Genomic DNA, 21,551 nt, shown 5'->3' with positions numbered 1-21,551 from the left:
TTTTTTTTAATGTTGATCGTTGCTTGAATTGAATCTTAACCTTATACATATTTCTATAATAAGTGTATCTAATTTATCTTCAAGCCTCATTCAAATCTATTTTATTACTCATGGTACCATTTTTACTTTAAATTGTAAAACAATCGCACAATAAAGTTTTTCAAAACATTTACTCATTTGTCATAATATGATATTTCGATTTGCATATTAGCGGCAACTTTCTTTATCTTTTAATACTCCTTGAAAAATAGATATCAAACTTTGTACTTATCAATAATTTGTGAATATCTTATTTAAATTTGGATTAATATACTTTTATATAATGACAAATGAATGTAAATAATATAATAATAAATTATCAATAGAAGTTGAAGTGTATTGTGAGGGAAATAACTTTAAAATTAGTAGGAGAAATACATATGACATTTGAAAAATAAACTTCGTATTATGTATAATTAAATATGACATTAACAATAACAAAAGACGTAGGGGCATATTTCAGCGTTCATTTTACTCTTTACATGAGTAAATTCCATGTAGTACGTATTATGAATGCACATTTGTCACAACCCAGTTCAGCCTATGGCCTTTTAGCCTCATAATACCTCATTTTTTTAATCGGAAGTTGTCATAAAATTGGATATTATAAATATATCAAAGTTTTTTTTTCCTTCGAATTTAATAAAAAGTGAACAGATACTAATGAATAATTTTTTAGTATTAATAAATTGTAGATAATTAATTTATTTCGTGTTTCTAATAATAAAATTTTAAAATAATTAATTAATTGTCATTCCTAATAGGAAAATCATATTCCTAATTATAATAGAAAAATTTTAAATAATTATTATCTCCTAATTCTAATAGTATGATTAGGAAAAAAAAGCCTTAATAAATTGTTAATTTATTTCCTATTTCTAATAGGAAAATTATAAAATAATTAATTAATTCTCATTTCTAATAGAAAATTATATTCCTAATTATAATAGAAAAATTGTAAATAATTAATTATCTCCTAATTCTAATGTTAATAGTATAATTAGAAAAAAAAGTCTCCTTTAGTTATATATATTGAATATTGATTGATTGATTGATTGTTCGATCTATAGGTCTAGATCGCGCAAATATCCCATTGTTTCGATTTCTAGACAGATTTCGAAGCAAATATCCCTTTTTCGTTATTGATCGTTATTCTATTAAACCGCTTCCGCACAACTTTCGTATCATAACCACTTATGAAATAAACTAGTCCTAATGATTTATGGAAAACCATTATTTTGTATCACCCGTCAGTCACTTGTGAGGGATAGTGTCCGTCATAAGTGAGACTAGCTGGTACTTTAAACGAAGCTTTCCATAATTCATAATTGTGACACTAACAATTCATCAATAATACGAGTACCTATTTAAAGGCCTCTAAAGCTCTCAACATACAAATAATAGATAAGTTATCACTTTCACAAAACACTAAATAATAGATAAATTTTACCAAAACAGTATATAATTTGAATGTAGAAAGAAGTCAGCAGTAAAACATGGTATCCATGACTTTCTCGTGGATCTTGGGCAGCATTGCTATCTGTGGTGCACTTGACAATCCGCTTTCCGACTTTGGCGTCTCTTTCATGTAGTAGCGAGCTCTGTGTGCTGCCAGGTCGGCATAGGACACCGGAGGGACTGCAAGTTGGTGCACATATTGTTAGCGAAGAAAAGGCCTAATTTTCAGAGAAGTTTCTAGGAACTACATTGATTTTACAAGGAAAATTAAAGGAACTCACCAAGTGAGACTGATGTAGTGCCGCCGCGGGCATGACTGAAGATTACAAGAAGAAGAAAACTTAGATTAATAGCAAAACAGAGAGCATTAGCACTTTCCAATGTCAATTTGTAAATTGGATAAAGGTGTAAACATGTAAGAAAGCAAACACTTACGTGTAGCAGAGACTGTTGGCGAGGTTCTGAAGTTCATCAGCTGTAAAGTGGTTCTCATCTTGCAGCACATGGTAGTGCATCGGCCTACTCGTTCCCTACATAGTACAATTACACAAGATGAAAGGCAGATGGGTAGGTTAAATTTTGGAGCTGAGAACACAAAGGAGACAAGGACTAACATACCTTCTCACCAGGATGACTGCACAGGTAGAAGTCAAACTGACACGGATGACAGATTTTCGTGTCAACTACTGTACCTGAGGCATACAATTACACTTTGCTGAGATTTTTTATTTTTTTATTTTTTATAAAATTAGAGTGAAATTAAGATGTTAAGGACACAGACCTGGCATGACGTTCAAGCTCTCGCCTGGTAGATTGTGGTGAACAGGGAAAAGACGAGTTTTGTGCCTTTTCAGCACCACCACGAATGTGACCTTAGGCTGATAGCCAAGCTCCAAAGTAGCACAAGCCTATGGTATGACAATGGCAAATTATTTACCTCCATAGCTTGACAATTGCTCTAAAAAACTGTCGAAAGATAGATTCATTACAAGACCAAGTAAAGAGTACCAGTTTTATAGCCTTCATTTCATGAAGCAGAACATTTGCAAACTGGGTTTCACACACTCCATCTCTGCACATTAATAAGAGATTAAACAAAATTATTGGTAAGATAGTTGGGAGTTGGGAGACAAATTGTACCTGTAGAATATGATCCGTTTAGGCTTCTGTTGATTATTTAACCTGTAGTAAGATTTCAAAAGTTCCCTGTAGGAAACACAAATTAGAACCCAACAAAGGAAAATTTACGATCTTGAAAAGCCAAATATGAAGCGGTAATGAGATTCAGTTACCTGATCATCCCAAAAGGTTTTATTTTATTATCTTCGACATATTGTGTGTAAAGTCCCGTTATGATCTCTTCCCCGGGACCCTGAGTTGAGACAACCCCCTTGTAATACGTAACCTCTGGCCAGTCCATGGAAGCAACAACCTGCAACAAACAATCGAAGCTCATGAACCAGAACACTCCCTCAATTTTAACGTGAATTGTCTCTGTTTGATTTTCATGGTCAGCGACTATTAATGTTGACAATGATATAAAAATACTAATCATACTGCTGCAATTGAAGGAGTAGAACCCTCTCTGGATGAGGGATGTGTTACGTCAGCACCAAAAATTATTGTTGGTTCTCCTTTGTCCGTCAAGATTGGAATACGCTTTGAGATAGCATCAAGCAAAACAGAGTTGCGTCCTCCAGCCTACACATGTTATTGGATTGCTTTACTTGCCATTGAACATAGAAAAGGATAGATAATCAAGTAAGTGCATGATTTTACCTTCAAATTGATTTTCAAACCCACATTTTCAAGGTATAATTTCTTTTTGCTTCTCTCTAGCGTCATGATTTTGACAGGCTTAAAGCACTGGGAGACGATGCCAAGCTCAGTTTCACAAATAGTTTTTATTTTTCCTAGATTTTCAAAATAATCCAAGAATTTAGCAGAGACGACAAACAAGGCAGGAGACAATAATCCCACAAGGATTAAATGCATAACTAATGGCAATTGGCAAAGAGAGGCACATACCATAAGTTTCAGGATCATGATCCGGAAGTATAACAAGGAGCAACTCCAAGTTATTCTCAGCGTTCCTGTTTATCTCACTTAGGACTTCATCAAGTTGCTTACCCGTATATGTGTTAGGAATAACGGGTTCCAGATTGAATTTCTAGCAACGTCAAATTAAAACATCAATCAGCAAATATGGACTCGCAGAGCAGTAGACCAACATAAATTCAACTAAAAAAACAGGAAAACGTACCATTCCCATGCCCACACACACAGAAATTAAATCCTTACAAAATTGATCCATGACTTGTTGTTTCAGACTACCAGACAGGTTTAAGCATGTCCATTTATCAACAGTAGCACCCTTGTACAATATCTACATATGCCAAAAGAGCATGAGAATAACTCTCAACAAAGTGACTCAAAACTAGAGATCCAGATCCGCGGATCCGGGCCCTGATGGGTATGATATGGATCCTAATTTTTCGGACGCCGTGAATATGGGTTGGATATGGATCCACTTATTTGAAAATGGATCTGGATATGGATCCAACGTTGATGTGGCGGATATGGATCTGGATCCTATCGGACCCTATCCAGATCCGGTCCATTGTCATCCCTACTCAAAACAGATGACAAACTCCCTATATTACGGCTGCCTCCATCTCAAAATACCCAATTAGGATTCTCTCCATTTCCTCTCACAATCCATTTAATAATATTTTCCCCTCTACACCCTATTAAACCTTTATTTCCTTAGATAAATCTTGAACCGTTCGATATTAACAGCATGCAATCCGATCCGTTGATAGAAAATGGCATCTCCATTTTTTTTAAGAAATGGGAGGATCTTAACTCCAAAATATCCATGGCACTGTTTAATAAACAAAAGTAGGATGAAGATGAAGAGTGTACCTTATCATTCATAGTCCACTTTCCTCCAACTGGTGCAACTTGACTCTCCTTTCCAGTTTCATTGTACTTTATCTTTACAAAAGAAGCATTCCATCAATAAAGTAATTGATGAAAACATATATGGCTGGGTGAAGAGTAAAAAATAAGGAGTATTCACGTAACATACCATCGGTGAAGGAAGGACTCGAGCATCAACAGATGTACACATTTCAGAAATTTGCTTCTCATATTTCCCCTTAACAATTTGCTTTTCCTTCAACATAGCTTTCACCATCTTCAGGAACAAAACAAACACCTAAACAAAACAATTTACTTTAAAAACACAATTTTAGCTTTATGATACGTTTAAAAAATACAGATAGAAAATTCATGAGAGCATTTTAATAGCGAATTGTTTTACAAATCAACATCAACATACTAATAAGGAGAGATGGTCCCATCTGAGTTGGCCGGATGCTTTGATGGAATCCGACCCAAAAGTGGCAAACTGCTACTTGTATTTCCCAAGGACAACGACTCAGCAAAGACTGATTTTCTAATTCTAACAACACTGTTTATCCAAAACAAAACAAAAAAAAATTGTTATAAATTAATACTGTTAGAATATTACAGTAAAATCAATAGAATAAAATCTTAGTCTGGAATTTTAAGCAGCTTTGTTGTATTAATCTCTTGTTGCAACTCAGATAAAATTGCAGGCGAAGATTGAACCTAATTAATTCAAAACAAAAAATTAAGTCACAAATAGAGGCGGATCCAGCCCAAAATTAAGTCACAAAATTAAGAGCCCATTTTCTCTCCATTTTCTCAAAAGAAATGGAGAGGCAAATACTTATTAATGGCCCGGATGACATATTGATAACATCTAATGGTTTTAAATTCATAAAAATAAAAGAAAATAAGGGTAAAAGAGAAAATAATTATTTAAGGAGATTGTGAGAAGAAATGGAGAAAAAAAAAATGGAGATGATCCATTTTCCAAAATTAAGTAACAAACATAGGCGGATCCAGCCCAAAATTAAATCACAAATAGAGGCGGGTCCGGCCCAAAATTAAGTCAACAAAGTGCATGAATCTACTATCTACTGCTCCCTCCATTCAACTCCACTTTGCAACTTTTTATTTTGCGCACTATTCACAAGCGGACATTCAACTTCAATTTTCTCTCGATACATAAGTGAAAATATATTCATGTAGGATCTTATTTGATTCGTCTTTAAGAGTACATTAAAAATATCTAACTTTTATAATTTTTGCAAATACACAGCTAATGATATTTATCGTGTAAAAGCTGCGTTGGCAAACGTGATAAAAGAAACTTGTAAAGTGGAGTTGAATGGAGGGAGTACAACTGAGTCAGTGTTAAAATATAGTTTCCTTCTCCCCCATTGTCGCTGATGTAGGATTTTTTCAAGAAGGTGGTTGTCATGGTTGTTGTAAATAGAGAAAACCTTAAGGGTGTGTTTGAATTGACTGATTTGGAGAGAAAAGAAAGGGAGTGAGAGTAAGGGATTTAAAATCCCTTATTTGGATAGTAAATGAGGGTGGAGGGAAATGGAGGGGGAGAGATTTGGAGGGATCCAATTCCCTCCTCCAAAATTAATCAAAATCTCTTTCACAATAGGCAAGATTTGGAGGAAAATTGTATCCAAACAACCACACTTCATTCCCCCTCCCCTTCCCTTCTCTCCCTTTCCCTTCCCTCCTTCCCCCTCCCGTCCCTTTCCCTCCACATTTACTATCCAAACACACCCTAAGAGTGTTTTGGATAGTAAAAGTGGAGGGAAAGGGAGGTGAGGGGGAAGGAGGGAAGAGAAAGGGAGGTAAGGGAAGGGGAGGGTAAATGAGATATGGGTGTTTGGATACAATTTTCTTCCAAATCTTGCCTATTGTGGAGAGATTTTGATTAGGCTTGCAGGAGGGAAAATGCATTCCTCCAAATCTCTCCCCCTCCATTTCCCTTCACCCTTATTCGCTATCCAAAGAAGAGATTTTCAATCCCTTACTCTCCCTTTCTTTTCCCTCCAAATATCTCAATCCAAACACACCCTAAAGGAGTTCCCGCAAAGATTATACTAAAATCGCTTACTCCTGAGATGTCATATAACTATACCAAATTTTGAATTGGTCTGTCCAAACTCACATTACTTAAAATATTCCGTCCAAGCTCACATTACTTAAAATATTCCTGAGTTGGGATTTGGGAGCAAATTTTTGCCTAAGTTGAAGTTAAGGTAGTAATTTTAGCAATTTGTTTTAAAAGAGAGTAATTTTAGCAAAACGTATTTTAAAAGCACAAAATCTCATTGAAGACGGCAAGTATCCGTCACTTTGGAGTGACGGATACCATTTCCTCTCACAAATGACCCAAATAAAGGAGAGAGGGAAGCACATGGGGGTGCCCCCACCTTGTCCCCCTATCCGTTTTGTGAGTGACATTAGCCGTCACTTGCTCCGACCCGTCTTCAGCAAGACTTGTTGTTTTAAAAGTGAGTAAAATCTAATTTACTCAAAAATTTATTTGGGCCATTGAATTTCGGAAAAAAGAATTTTTTTGATCAGGAAATTAATGCAGTGATTAATGGACAATGAAAAGAGGAATGTTAAAGAGTTGTTTGTCTTTTAATCTTTTTGCCGCTTAATGCATACCAATATCACAAATTCTCATTGAAGACATGACATATCCGTCACAAGCTGAAGACGGATACCATTTTACCTCATAATGTACCCACTTTTTCTCTCTCTGCAACACTATTCATGTGGTCCCCTTTCTCCACTAACCCATTTTGTTAACATTTTATCTCACAAAATATCCGTCACAAATGGTAACCCGTCACAAGGGAGACCAATTGTACCAATATACAATGCTCTATAATGTTCTATAATGGGTTTTTTTGTTGTTTAGATGTCATATAGCTATGTCACATAAGCTTTTTAAATTACCTCTTAACTAACCTTTTTATATTATTGTATAGATTTTACCAAAACAGTACGTAATTTGAATGTAGAAAACTTGAGATGAAATTTACCATACTACCCTTGCAGTAAAAAAAAAAGTCACTATTTACATCAAGTTCATCTACCTTTAATTACCTCACAGGCTTACAGTAAATAAAAAAGTACTAACAACATCTTAAAACCATTAACTTTGCTTGCTAATCTATTGAGTACCATGTAAAGATTACATGCGTGGAAAGCACACCGGTAACACAAATTCTCATTGAAGATGGGTATATCTGTCACAAGCCGAAGACGGGTCAAGCAGGGGCGGAATTAGCCCATTTTTACTAGGGCTATAGCCCTAGATGATTTTCAGTTAAATAAAAATTAGGAAGTATAAGAAAGCATTCTAACAAGCTTGCACAAATGGAAGACCTGTTTGCTTTAAGGTAGGTAGGAGATTTTTGAATGCGGGGGTTCGACTCCCACGTCCAACAAATATTTTTAAATTTTTATTTTTACATATTGTGGGTCTACTAGACTACTAGTCCTTTTTGTTGCCTAGAATACGTATTCTTTCCTTCCTACACCATTCGTTTTGTCTATTTTTACACCTAATGTCATATAATAAGTCAATTAATTACAAAATTGATATCATAAATATTCTTTGTTTATTCGAAAAATTCACGTGTTGCCCTTAAGGTTTGCTACTTTGCACAAGATGCCTATTTTTTCAAAATGAAAAACTGTAAGTGACCATAACTCGTATTTCCGAAATCAGAAAACGACGATTCTTTTTTTTTTTTTTTTTCAAACTGCCGTCTTTTCGAGATTCTGCAATTTGAAAAGAGTATTTGCCGCTTGTCAACTTAATGAGATACGAAATTGTGTTGCGTCATTTCATGAAACGAGAACTACAAACATAAAAATATGATGCATAAAAGAAAAAAAAATGATATAAAATTCTAAGTTTGAAATGGCTAAACCTTATTGAATAGAGTTTAATTATGTTGTAACCATTATTATTTAATGATAATGGCAAACAGTGGTAGATAAGCCTGTATTTCGGACATCTAATTTTTTTTTTTTACCAATTTTTTTAAGTTATAAATTTTAGCCCTAGTAGCTAGCAATTTCTGGTTCCGCCCCTGGGTCAAGTAACACCCAAATGAGTAGATAAGACAAAAACAAAATGCATTTGTCTTATCTACTCATTTGGGTGTTACTTGACCCGTCTTCAACATGTGACGGATATGCCAGTCTTCAATGAGACTTATTGTTTTTTTTTTTCTGTAAGGAAGTCGTGTACATGTATCACGTCCATATGTAGATCAAATTATTCCTAATCTCGCTCAAACTAAGATAATAAGCTATAATAAGGAAATTAATTCCCATATAAAAAAAAAAGAATATTAACAATTTAGGAAATTAGACTGTGGATTTGTTCACAATTTGGAAATTCCAAGATTAGGGATTTTACATGACCATTAGATGAAGCAAGCTAACTAATGTATATCGAGCAACACAAATTATTTCTAATCTTGCCAATTTCTTTATTTATTAGACTATTAGAGGAAGCAATAATTGGCTGTTAGTATTCGCAAATTCTGGTCAATAAGTTCATACACAAAATCTCATTGAAGACAATTAAAAGTTGCGAGAGATGAATAGTCTAGGGTTCCTAGGGTTTGTCTAATTTCTCTTAGGTTCCTCCTCTTCACTCGGGGCTCTTCTCACAATCTTCGATTGTGAGTAGGGTTTTCTGTTTTGTTTTCTCTTGCGTTCTTGTTTCTTTTGTGCAGGTCCAGATGAGGAGTACAGTTCGTGGGTCAAACCGGAAAGACAAGGGTATATGGCTGCATGATGTAGGGGCGGCGGAGGGTGATGATGCGGCTGTCGAATGGGAGGAAAGCACCGATGAGGCTAGGGGTAAATGGTTACTTGTTGGAAAATTATGGGCATCGAGATCAATCAATGTCAAAGCTGCTACCGAGACAATGATTCGCTTATGGAATCCGTCTAAACCAGTCCTGGGAAACGTGGTCGATGCCAAGGAGAAAACTTTCGTCTTTCGATTTGATAGTGAACGAGATAAGGCGAGAGTGATGGACGGCCAACCGTGGCACTTTGAAAAATTTGTATGGTGTTTTAACGAACCAAATCAAGCGGGCAAGGTAACTGATGTCCCTCTTTGTCATTTTCCTATTTGGTCTCGAGTTTACGACCTACCTATCGCGGGTAGGGCTAGCTTATCAATAATTCGGAGAATTGGAGAGAATCTGGGTACCTTTTTGGAGGCCGATCTAGGGCAAAATTATGAATTGGATAGAGCTGTTCGCATTCGAATCATTCATGATGTTCAACAACCTTTAAAAGCTTCAGTCCCCATTAAAATGAAGGATGGTCGAATTGTTAACTTTGATGTTAAGTATGAGCGATTACCCATTTTTTGTTACGGCTGCGGAGTAATTGGACATGGGGAGAAAGACTGCGAACATGGCCCGTACGATGATGAGGATCTTGTGTTCGGAGAGTAGTTGCGTGCGTCCCCATGGAAAGTGACGAAAACGGCTAGTGAGGGGGCGGGGAAGGCTAAAAGGAATTTGAACCCGACTTTTGATATGGAAAGAAAACAGGAAGCGGTGAAGGATATTTCTTTAATGATTGAACGCCTTCAAGCTATTGCTATCGATTTCAAGACTAAGAAAAGCGGCTCAAAAAATCAAAATTCGGGGACGAAGCAAGCTGGTGAGGGAGATATGAGAGAGCAGGGGTTGGAGGACCGTGGCAGTAATAGTGAGGAGGGGAATTGCAGACAGATTGTGGAGGGGATGGTGGATAAGTTCACTGAACAACAGGGGATGGGGGATATGTCGGGTGCTCAACTGGAAGACAGGGGGCCAGTAGGAGGGGAGGACGAAGTGCAGGGGGTGGAGAAAGAATCTGGGATGAGCTCAAATCTGAGAGGACACTCGGGGGTGGGGACAAAGAAACGAAGGGAGTGGAAGAAACTTGCAAGGGTCCAGGGAAGGGACGATAATTGTGAGATGATGGGGGCAACGAGTGGAAGTAAGCGTGAGAGAGCAGAGGAAGAGGGGGTTGGTTCGGTGAAGAAGATCAAAGCTATGGCAGACGGGGGCGTCTTGATACCTGAGGCGGTGGTTGAGGGCACTCAACCCCGCCGGGCCCAATGAATCTCCTAAGTCTCAACTGTCGGGGATTGGGCAACCCCGACACGGCTTCTGCCTTGCGCACCTTTGTGCGTAAGGAAGCCCCGGCCATGTTGTTTCTTTGCGAGACGAAGCTATGTGGTCGTGATATGAGGAGGGTGAGGGAACGATTGGATGGCTACTATGGTATGGAAGTGGATAGTGTGGGGCGTTCGGGGGGTCTCGCTTTTCTTTGGAGGAAGGAAATTGATTGTCAGTTTGGTTCAAGTCGGTTCATCATATGGACTTCCATGTAAAGGAGGGAGGGAAGGAATGGAGGGTTACTGGATTCTATGGTTGGCCTTCTGTCTCGGACCGCCACCTTTCATGGTCGTTGCTTCGTTTACTTCATAGTCAGTCCGAGTTACCGTGGATTTGCATTGGGGATTTTAATGAGATTTTATATTCTACTGAAATGAAAGGAGGGAGTCGGGCTCAATGGCAAATGAACAACTTTCAAACAGCTATTGATGATTGTGGTTTAAGACCGGTGACTTGGGAAGGGTATGCGTATACTTTCGACAATGGACAAGCTGGAGACGCGAACCGACAATGTTTACTGGACCGTGCTTTGTGTTCGGAGTCTTGGACTGATTTGTTTCCATATGCTAAAGTTTATCACTTGGTTAGAGAATGGTCTGACCATGCTCCTATTCGGTTGGCTTTTGATAGACGTGAGATAGGGAGCAAAACGAGATCCCGGTTCAGGTTTGAACAAGTGTGGGTGGGGGAAGAGGGGTGCGAAGAGGCAATTCGAAGGGGTGTGGAACGGGGCAATGGGGATTTGGTTGACACCATATCAGCTTGTGCAAAGGAGCTCTGCGCTTGGAAAAAAATCAGCATTGGTAAGATAAACCGTTCAATTGAAAGTAAAAGGCGACAGTTGATACGATTAAATGAAGGGCCGAGGACTGAGGAGAATGTGAAGAAGCGCAAAAAGGTGTTGGCTGAGATCGCAGGCCTACTCAAACAGGAGGAGCAATATTGGAGACAACGGTCGCGGGCTCTTTGGTTGAAGGACGGAGATCGAAACACAAAATTTTTCCATACAAGAGCAGGGGAGCGACGTTCGAAGAATTTCATCGGGATGCTAATTGACGATGAGGGCAGGGAGTGCACGGGAAATGAGGAGGTCGCAAGAGTGGCAAATAATTATTTTCAGGATTTGTTCACATCAGCTGATCCGTCGGGTATGGATGAGGTTCTTACGGGTCTTGAGGGACGCGTGACGGATAGAATGAATATGTTCTTACGGGCGGAATATGGTGAGGCCGAGGTGTCTGAAGCTCTTAATCAAATGCACCCGTTGAAGGCGCCGGGTCCTGATGGGATGAATGGTCTATTTTATCAGACATATTGGCATGAAATTGGTCCTAATGTGGTGAGTACTGCATTATCTATTTTACGGGGACATGAGTCGCCAGCTAGGTTAAATAAAACCAACATCGTCCTAATTCCGAAGAAAAAAGCACCTGACAAAATTCGGGATTTTCGCCCCATCAGCTTGTGTAATGTTGCTTATAAACTCGTCTCGAAGGTGTTGGCCAATCGCCTAAAGCTCTTTCTCAGTGATATCATTTCAGAAAATCAAAGCGCTTTTACTCCGGGCCGTCTTATTTCTGACAACATCTTGATTGCTTTTGAGATGTTTCACTTTATGAAGAATAATAGACATACGGAGGGATATATGGCTTTAAAATTAGATATGGCGAAGGCGTATGATAGGGTCGAATGGGAATTCTTGCGACGAGTTTTGGTGACTATGGGGTTCGATTTCCATTGGGTCCAACGGGTTATGAGTTGCGTTTCTACGGTGACATTCTCGGTTCTGATAAATGGTTCTCCCAGTGATGAGTTTAAGCCGAGCCGTGGTCTGAGACAAGGAGACCCGTTATCCCCATATCTTTTTCTCCTTTGTGCTGAAGCGTTATCAAATATGCTACGGAGGGCGGTCGAGAATAACTCCCTGCATGGTATACGTATCTCGAACTCGGCACCTGCTATTTCCCATCTCCTTTTTGCGGATGATAGCATTTTCTTTGTCCGAGCCAATATTGAGGAGGCGGATATTATCAATTCTATACTTCGAAATTATGAGAGAGCTTCAGGACAATTAGTGAGTTTGGAGAAGACGACGGTGGCGTTTAGCAAGGGAGTGGGGATGGCCCAACGTGCTGTGGTGGCGGCTAGGCTGGGGGTTAGTGAGGTGGAGGAACATGCTAGGTACCTTGGTCTCCCTACGGTGATAGGTCGATCGAAGAAAATTATTACGGATATTATCCGTGATAAATTGCGTAAAAGATTACAAGGATGGCGCGGGAAAATGTTGTCGAGGGCTGGTAAGGAGGTTCTTATAAAGGCCGTGGCCAATTCACTCCCTACCTACGTGATGAGTGTGTTTAAGATCCCGCTAAATTTTTGTGATGAACTTCGGTCTTTGGTGGCCCGTTTTTGGTGGGGACATGACGAGAACAAGAGAGGAATTCACTGGGTGGCATGGCGTAAAATGGCGAGACCAAAAGGCAGTGGCGGAATTGGATTCAGGGATTTCCACCTCTTTAATCTTGCGCTTCTAGCTAAACAAGGCTGGCGTTTAGTCACCAACACGGACAGCCTATGGGCGAGACTAATGAAAGCTAAATACTTCCCAACTGGAGAGTTTATGACCGCTAATTTGGGATACAACCCTAGCTACACGTGGCGTAGTATTTTGGAGGCGAGGGAAGCGTTGAGCAAAGGTTTGAGAAGGAGAATTGGTGACGGGATGGAGACGATGGTGTGGGGGCATGCCTGGGTTCCTAATACGCAGTCGGGGAGGATAATTTCACCGTGTTTACCGGGTAACGAGAATATGAAGGTGGCGGAGTTGATTGCACCGAATAGTGGGGGCTGGGATTTAGCGAAATTGGATCTCCTTTTACCGTTTGAACGGGAACGGGTTCTCAATATTCGTATTAGCAATGTGAGTAGGAGAGACATATGGTATTGGAGTCTTGAAAAAGATGGGATTTACACGGTTCGAAGTGCCTACAAGATGCTTGCTGGGGACCCGGGGGATATGGCGGGTGGATCAAGTTGGGAACGTGAACGTTGGCTTTGGAACAGATTATGGAGTACTCCGGTTTGGCCCAGAATCAAACTCTTCGCCTGGCAGCTGTGTAATGAAGCATTAGCGACAAGGGCGAACATTGCAGCTCGACTTGGAGGTGAGTTCCTTTCCTGTCCTTTATGTCTTTCAAATATTGAGTCAAGTGTCCATTTATTTAGAGATTGTGGAGTAGCTCATTGGGTGTGGGATGGTTTGGGCGTTGAGGGAGTGATAGGCTAGGGAGAGGGATATTAAATCCTGGGTGGAGGAATGTTGGAGGAACATGGACGAAGATGATTGTGTGAAGTTCTTGACCGGCTGTTGGGCAATGTGGGAGTTCCGTAACAAAGTCGTGTTTGATAATGTGGTTGTGGAACCGGAGCTGATTGTAAGACGCACCAAAGACGTGATTGCTGAGGGTGTGGGAGACTGGGGAGAAGGGACTATAGGGACGCGTGCTGTACAGCGAAGAAGAGGGAGGAATATTGGAGAGGAGCAAGGCTGGAAACCTGCGAAAGAAGGCCATGTGAAGCTTAATGTGGACGCGGGGGTGAAAGAGGGGGAAGGGGTTGGGACGGGTGCGGTATGTCGGGATTCGAGTGGCTTGGTGCTATGGGGTTTGTCTGTTTATCGCTTGCAGGAATGGGAGGTTCACTATGCGGAAGCCATGGCTATCCTGGATGGGCTCGAAGAAGCTGTCAACCGTGGGATTACTAAAATCGAGGTCGAAAGCGATTGCCTGCCCGTGGTGAATGCTATAAGAGAAAGAAGAACTGGTCGAAGTGCCTTTGCGTTAGTTATTGATGATATTATAGAACTTAGTTTACGTTTTGATTCTTTTTATTGTTCACATGTTAGTCGATCAAACAATTGTGTTGCGCATGAGTTAGCTCATTTAGTTCCACGTACTATAGGTAAGGTTATATGGGACGCGGGACTGCCGCCGTCTGCGAACGCTGCTGTAATTTTCGATCGTAATGCTATTGAGTAATGCCTTTTAGGCATTTTCCCTCAAAAAAAAAAAAAAAAAAAATCTCATTGAAGACATGACATATCCGTCACAAGCTGAAGACGGATACCATTTTACCTCACAATGTACCCACTTTTTCTCTCTCTGCAACACTATTCATGTGGTCCCCTTTCTCCACTAACCCATTTTGTTACCATTTTATCTCACAAAATATCCGTCACAAATGGTAACCCATCACAAGGAGACCAATTGTTCATATACGAGTATATATTGTACACGATTGGTTAGAATTATACTCTGAATGTATTCCCCCTAAATTAGTAAATTGTATATTCCATTGGAAGAATTAATATTGTATTGCATGATATAATTCCGAAAATTCTAAGAAAAACTTGGAAGAACCAGGATTTCTCAAAAAAAAAAAAAAAAATCTCCGGAGTAGAACGGTCTAGATTTAACATTAATCTTGTGTTGCCATTAGAGTCCGTTACCAAGCCTAATATTTGAGAGTTCAAGACCAAAGTGAACTAGATTCACACATAAGCATGCATGATTATTATAGATCATCTTATACAAAAAATTACTCCATTATTATTAAGGGATAGACACACTTATCTTCATCCTTTCGCCCCCAAAAGTCCCAGTCATTAAGTGGCACAAGACTCTCCATGTACGCGGAGACTATTTCACAAAATTATGTAACGTCTCTTTTTTTTTTCCGCACCTCAAACCTTGAGATTTCTTCCGTATTAGAGTCACATAAGATTAAATAATCTCGGTAATCTCGTTTATAATCAAATAACACCAAATTATTATCCACGGAATAATGACCAACTCAACTCCTAATCCAAAGATCAAATTGAAGTTTTACGGTTAATTCCTTATTCCAAATGCAACCAGGGCAATTGAACCCTTGTATACCATAAGATACTCGGAATACCATTGATCGTCCATTTCTTCTTTGATACACTTATCGGGTAGTCCGATTTCTTGGCACTCTTCCGTGAATTTTCGAAAGATTTTTCCATAACAATTTGTTTTTTTAAAAATAAAGTGGTACTCCCTTCATTCAACTCCACTTTACATGTTTCTCTTTTGCACACTATTTACAAGCAGACATTCAACTTCAATTTTTTTTTGATACATAAGTTAAAATATATTCTTGTGGGATCTTATTTGATTCGTTTTTAAGAGTACTTTAAAAATATCTAACTTTTATAATTTTTGCAAATACGTAGGCAACGTAGCTAAAGATATTTTGTTGGAGAATATTACGGTATTATACCGTAATCGTAATAATATAATTACGATATGAATAATATTTCCTAAAGGATTCTAGGTCTAGGTTTAAGACACTATATAAAGTGTCTTTTATTGTATGTTAGACAACGGAACGATAATCATCAATAATACAACCATTCCCTTTATGCTTTCTTCCCTCTCTATTTCTAATATGGTATCAGAGCCTCACGCTCTTGAGGCCTAAAATCAAAAAATTCCGCGGCCTACCGGTGGGCTAATGAATTACGAAGCTCACCGGCGGGATTTTCAATGAATCACTCTGATTTCTCTTTTGCGTTGAATTCAAAAAAAAAAAAAAAAAAAAAAAATCAATTGTTTTTACAACTTTAATTCAATCGATGAACATGATCCATCGAATCACGGGACGTGGTTTCATGCCATGTCCATAGTTTCCAGCTTCTTCGACTAGCATTATGGTAGTCTGTTTGTTCAAGAGTTTGCTACACGGATGAGACTTTTTTTTAGGTGCACATTCCCTAATAACGTGGGCTTATGCCTTGTTCATGGGTTTGTGTGCAAGATCTTAATTATTTTGGACGGATGATATTCCCGTTCGCCGAATTTATCAGGTTCGAAAAATTGTAACGTTCCTGATCACGAAATTTCAGCGAGTTCGAAAAAAAATCGATGTTCTCGTTTCGTTTGAATTTTGACGGGTTCGAAAAACGACAACGTTCCCGTCCAATGATTTTTTTGACAGGTTCGAAAAGTTGCGATGTTCCTGTCTAAGATTTGAAGATCGAAGATTGAAGAAGTTCAAATGTTTTTCTCTCATGTTATCGATATTGTGCAAACCCATGGAAATTTTGCCAAATTACCATGGGTTTGAGGGGGGATGTTGGAGAATATTACGGTATTATACCGTAATCGTAATAATATAATTACGATATGAATAATATTTCCTAAAGGATTCTAGGTCTAAGTTTAAGACACTATATAAAGTGTCTTTTATTGTATGTTAGACAACGGAACGATAATCATCAATAATACAACCATTCCCTTTATGCTTTCTTCCCTCTCTATTTCTAATATAATTAGCGCATAAAAGTCGTGTTGACAAATGTGATAAAGCAAACATGTAAAGTGGAGTTGAATGGAGGAAGTATTAATCATTAAAGAAAACATACCTAAAAAGTTTCCAACAATCCCATGTTAACAACACAAAATCTCATTTGTGACGGCACGTATCCGTCACTTTGGAGTGACGGATACCATTTTCCCTCACAAATGACCCAAATAGAGGAGAGAGAGAAGCACATGGGGGTGCCCCCACCTTGCCCCCTATCCGTTTTGTGAGTGACATTATCCGTCACTTGCTCCGACCCATTTCAGCAAGACTAATTGTGTTAACAAACACATGGAATTAGTGGGGTCCGGGGGATTATTACAAAGTCAAAGGGAGTCATTATTTCAGGTTGAATGGTTTGAGTTATATAATGTTAACTATATTTACAATATGTCTTGAATATGTCTTGGTATAGACGGGTGGGGCGAACAAACGGGTAAAGACCTCTAATAAAATGGATAGGGGGACAAGGTGGAGCACCCCCATGTGCTTCCCACTTTATGGCAAATGGGTGAGGAAAATGATATCCGTCTATACGTATAGACGGATAGTGTCCGTCTATAATTAAAATTTGTGCTATATTTATTGTAGATGAGTAAAGTGAGTCATTATTTAAAATGTTCAAAATAAACGAGGGTGGGTGCAACCAATACAGGTTGGATCCATCTTGCTATGTTGTGAGTCCTTCAGTTTGTCTGAAAACCAATGTTCCATAGAAGTTTATAATCGAATCCTTTTAACAGTTCAACCTTATTCGATCATTTTCTTCACTCAACACAGGAAGATCACAAATTCTCATTTGTTTGTTGCAAATTGACGAGATGAATTAATAATAAATGACACTAGTAATAAACCCGAAACACCTGATTATTCCCATAAATTATTAACCCAACCATTATTCATCTCCGATTAATGGTAAACAACAAATATACCTACCAATCATGAGATTAAATTCACCTAAATAAAGAGAAAAATATATAGAAATCAAATCATATAAATAAAATGCAATAAACAAAGAGATTAAAGAGAGAAAAGAGAGCCCTCCGTCGTAGATGTCAGTGTTAGAAGATAAATTCAGAAGCAATTGCCGGTGCCAACAGTAGGCGACATCGATAAGATAACTCATCATTGTAGCCTACTGTCAACACCTGAAATTGCTTTGAATTTGAAAATTTTGAGTAATTATATTAGGAAGAAAAAATAATTTTGAGTAATTATATTAGGAAGAAAAAACCGAAGTTTGAGTAGGAAGGAAAGATGAGGGAAATAAAAAAAATATTGGTTGATGAGATTTGTAAGAGTGTGAGAATATGATATTTATAAGGGAAATAGTATTGTGTGATTGGTTGATGGAGAGGGAGATGGATTGATGAGGTGGAGAGAGGAAAGTGAGGTTGTGTTTGTTTTGTGAGAGTATTTGGAGATTGTGTTTCTTGCGTGAGGGGAATGGTGATGTAATTGATGTGTAGTACACTAGTACTCCCTTCGTCCGTCCTACTTATTTATTATTTACTAGATTTCATGCCCGTGCGATGCACGGTTCTGAACTAATGTCATTCCACACAATTCTAGGGTAAAGATTCTAAAATTGAACAAAAATATTGTTATTGAAAATTGTAAATCCACTAAATCAAAATCAGGGAGAGATGGTTTTTTTAATAAGTTATTGAGAGACCAAGTTTTCGTACCTTTGTATTTGTATTTCGTGGCCCATTTGTTGTTGATCGTGACATAGTAATTTCGTACCTATTTACATAATAAAAGTGCCCATTTAATTTTTAATCATGATTTGTACCTATTTTATTGGCTGTAGTACCACTTTTCCTTAAAATTGTAAAATAATCTATCAATAAATTTGTTGAAAGACCATCTCTCAGGAGACCTACTCATAAGAATTAAATAAAATAAGCCATATGGCATAACGTGAGATCTAACTCAAAAAGTGTAAGATGAGTTATTAACAAAGTATGTAACAATATTTTGAGTCCTGGGATGCAGGAGTGTTAAACCTCATGAGGAAGTGTTTCACCGTCCTATTGGTCTTATCCGACTTTAATTCGAACTAAACTGAACGGTCTACATCAAAAGAAAAAAAGCAATATGTTAATTTGGAACCAAGTAAAATAATATTCATTGAACTTTCTAAATCATCATAAATGGAAAAGGGAGATCAAACTTATCACATGTATATCATTTAAGATGTGCATATTCGTGTTAACCTTAAGACGGGTCAAGTATTACACGTAAGACAAAAACAGAATAAATTGAGATTAACAAAAGTTTTTCTATGTATGCAAGTTGGGTGTTATTTAACCAATTTTATTCTTACCGTCTTAAAGAAGATCTACTGCATATATAGAGATGTATGGCGCTTGTTTTTGTTAGCAAGTAAATTGCAAGGTGTTGGAACTATGCCCCAGAGCAATCGTTAATGAAACGTTTTTGAACAAATTTCATACAGTGTAATTATTAATGGAGATTAATAATTAGATGGCTTTTTCTTATTATCTTATTAAGGTATTAATTCGATGATAAATCCTTGATTAAACTGGTATACTTGACATCATAATGGAGATTATGATAATGAGAGTCGAGTATTATAAAGTTTAGTCTAAAAGTATTCTTGGTCGTTGGATTATCAGAACGGGATTATGAAAATCCGGATAGACCAATATATTGATAACGGTACTCATAGGATGAGTATTAATGGATCTCATTCATTAAGTTATAATATAGATAATGCATATGGAGATATGATTATTGAACGTGATCAACAGTGAGATTTCCCAAATGGTTATTATTACCTATGCACTGTCAATGTGGAAATTCTCTTAAGGAATAGTTGTATACTTTATCCTTTGACCTGAGATCATCATTGTAGTTAATAGACTACTTATTGTACTTAGATACCGGACACCTAGTGTGTAAAAATGTTAGTTGAATGGTCATTGGGTATAATTAAGTACTTATGTAATTAGTGGTGAGTCAAGATGGAATCCGTCAACTCGGGGTAATGAGTTTGAACTCTATGTTGTCATAAATCTTATTGGTCATATAAAGACCTTGGTCAGGGCATACGAATGTTTTAAGAAAGGAGTTTCTTAAAGTCATTCTTGACCGATAATGATTGACATGTAACATAGTGGTCATCTAGTGGGGTTTGATACCAAACCATACCCTAGGATGATCCGGAGTTGGAACGAGCGGAGGGAAATAAATACAAAGATCCTTTACCAGGTTCGAGTACATGATGAAGTACGGTGAATATTGGTATTATTCACGCTATCCGGTCCGGGGAGTGTTGTTAGACGCCAACCTCGATTAATAGTTAATGAGATTAATTATTACCTTTTAGTGATGAACCTATGTGGTCACACACTTACGGTGGATATTTAACGTTTACGATTATTTAATTTATTATGAGATAATTAATTAAATAATCTCGACGACATATTTTTTATATTGTCCGCTAACACGGAAATATAGTTAATATCGGATAAATGTGTGTATGAGAGACCGAGACGTGATTGGCTATGAGGGCCACGTACGCGCATGTCACTTGGCAAATTGGAATTGTTAGCATTGCCATGCTTTTGTACGTGTCATATCACATATGGATAGTCATCCCTTAAGTGTTAAGGAAATGACTCACTTCACCAATCATGTATGTTTGTGCACGTGATGTACCTTGATGGCCAAGAAAACTTTTACTATAAATAGCCATGCATTCCTTGCCTTTTATACGTACACACAAACACACAAAATATCATATTTCTAACCTTGTCTCTCGTATAAAGTGAGAAAGTGATTCTCTATATTATTCCGAGGTCGTCTCAAGGGTTGAGAACGTTAGTTTATCTACCGGTGTGGATACACTAGAGACTCCGTATTTTCGGGATTAGACCAATTTATTGTCTACACATATAGTATGTGTCCCTTTACCCAGTTTTACAAGTTTTTAATGCAATAGGTCTCAGGAGGACCGTGTTTCTGTCTTCCGCTGCTACATGTGATGTGCCGCGGTCCCTTCAATTGGTATCAGAGCCAATTTTGCATTTACATTTTGTAAATTTGGGTCTCGCGAGAATGGTTCTCGCAATTCGTTGAAAAACGAATCTATACCTGCATGCGTAAATAGCTTTGGTATATTATGTGGATATAAAAGGCATTTCCACTTTAGTGCTAATCATTGTTTCAAGCATTACATTTTGATCATTTATTGATAATATAATGTCATTATAATGTTGAGTAACATATGAGTGTGTAAGTTTTTTTTAAAAAGCTTATGATTTCTATTTAGCATGCAAAGTATATGGTGATAGGAGCCGACTCTTGTATGAGATATAAGGGCCAGTCTTATCAGTTGGGTTATATTAGATATAGCCAAGTGTGTTATTCAAATTGTTTGAATGACATTAAAACTTGACCGATTAAATATTATTGAGTTTTAATTGATAAAATATGAGATATTTTGTCAAAGGTTGCCACTCAGGTAGATAATAAAATTATTTTATTTTCGTTTACAAGAAGCGACCTGACAACCAGGGGGCTTGT

At 37.9% G+C, this 21,551-nt stretch overlaps 2 protein-coding genes across 4 annotated transcripts; one reads left to right on the top strand and one right to left on the bottom strand.

Annotated features, from left to right (window-relative positions):
- Positions 1-1,373: 1,373 nt before the first annotated feature.
- Positions 1,374-5,619, bottom strand: LOC141598784 (protein argonaute PNH1-like). Of its 3 annotated transcripts, XM_074418556.1 has the most exons (15): positions 4,841-5,619; positions 4,589-4,717; positions 4,423-4,494; positions 3,761-3,883; positions 3,526-3,667; positions 3,277-3,410; positions 3,055-3,198; positions 2,790-2,929; positions 2,638-2,703; positions 2,506-2,569; positions 2,279-2,405; positions 2,116-2,189; positions 1,933-2,027; positions 1,779-1,813; positions 1,374-1,677 (listed from the first exon to the last, which is right to left on the bottom strand). In XM_074418556.1, the coding sequence occupies exons 2-15, from the start codon at positions 4,694-4,696 to the stop codon at positions 1,523-1,525; spliced, it is 1,479 nt and encodes a 492-aa protein (XP_074274657.1). In that variant the 5' UTR covers positions 4,697-4,717; positions 4,841-5,619; the 3' UTR covers positions 1,374-1,522. The 3 variants fall into 3 exon arrangements, with proteins under 3 accessions (XP_074274657.1, XP_074274656.1, XP_074274658.1); XM_074418555.1 differs by lacking the exon at positions 4,841-5,619 and having other exon boundaries at positions 4,589-4,814; XM_074418557.1 differs by lacking the exons at positions 3,761-3,883; positions 4,841-5,619 and having other exon boundaries at positions 4,589-4,794.
- An 8,323-nt stretch (positions 5,620-13,942) lies between these two features.
- LOC141600194 (uncharacterized) lies at positions 13,943-14,650 on the top strand. Its single transcript, XM_074420380.1, has one exon. The coding sequence runs from the start codon at positions 13,943-13,945 to the stop codon at positions 14,648-14,650; it is 708 nt and encodes a 235-aa protein (XP_074276481.1).
- The last annotated feature ends 6,901 nt before the right edge of the window (positions 14,651-21,551 follow it).

The sequence above is a fragment of the Silene latifolia genome, chromosome 9, assembly GCF_048544455.1.
Source record: "Silene latifolia isolate original U9 population chromosome 9, ASM4854445v1, whole genome shotgun sequence".
In the NCBI taxonomy this organism is placed as follows: domain Eukaryota; kingdom Viridiplantae; phylum Streptophyta; class Magnoliopsida; order Caryophyllales; family Caryophyllaceae; genus Silene; species Silene latifolia.
Note: the sequence above shows the minus strand (reverse complement) of the source record. Positions and strands in the feature narration are given on the sequence as shown.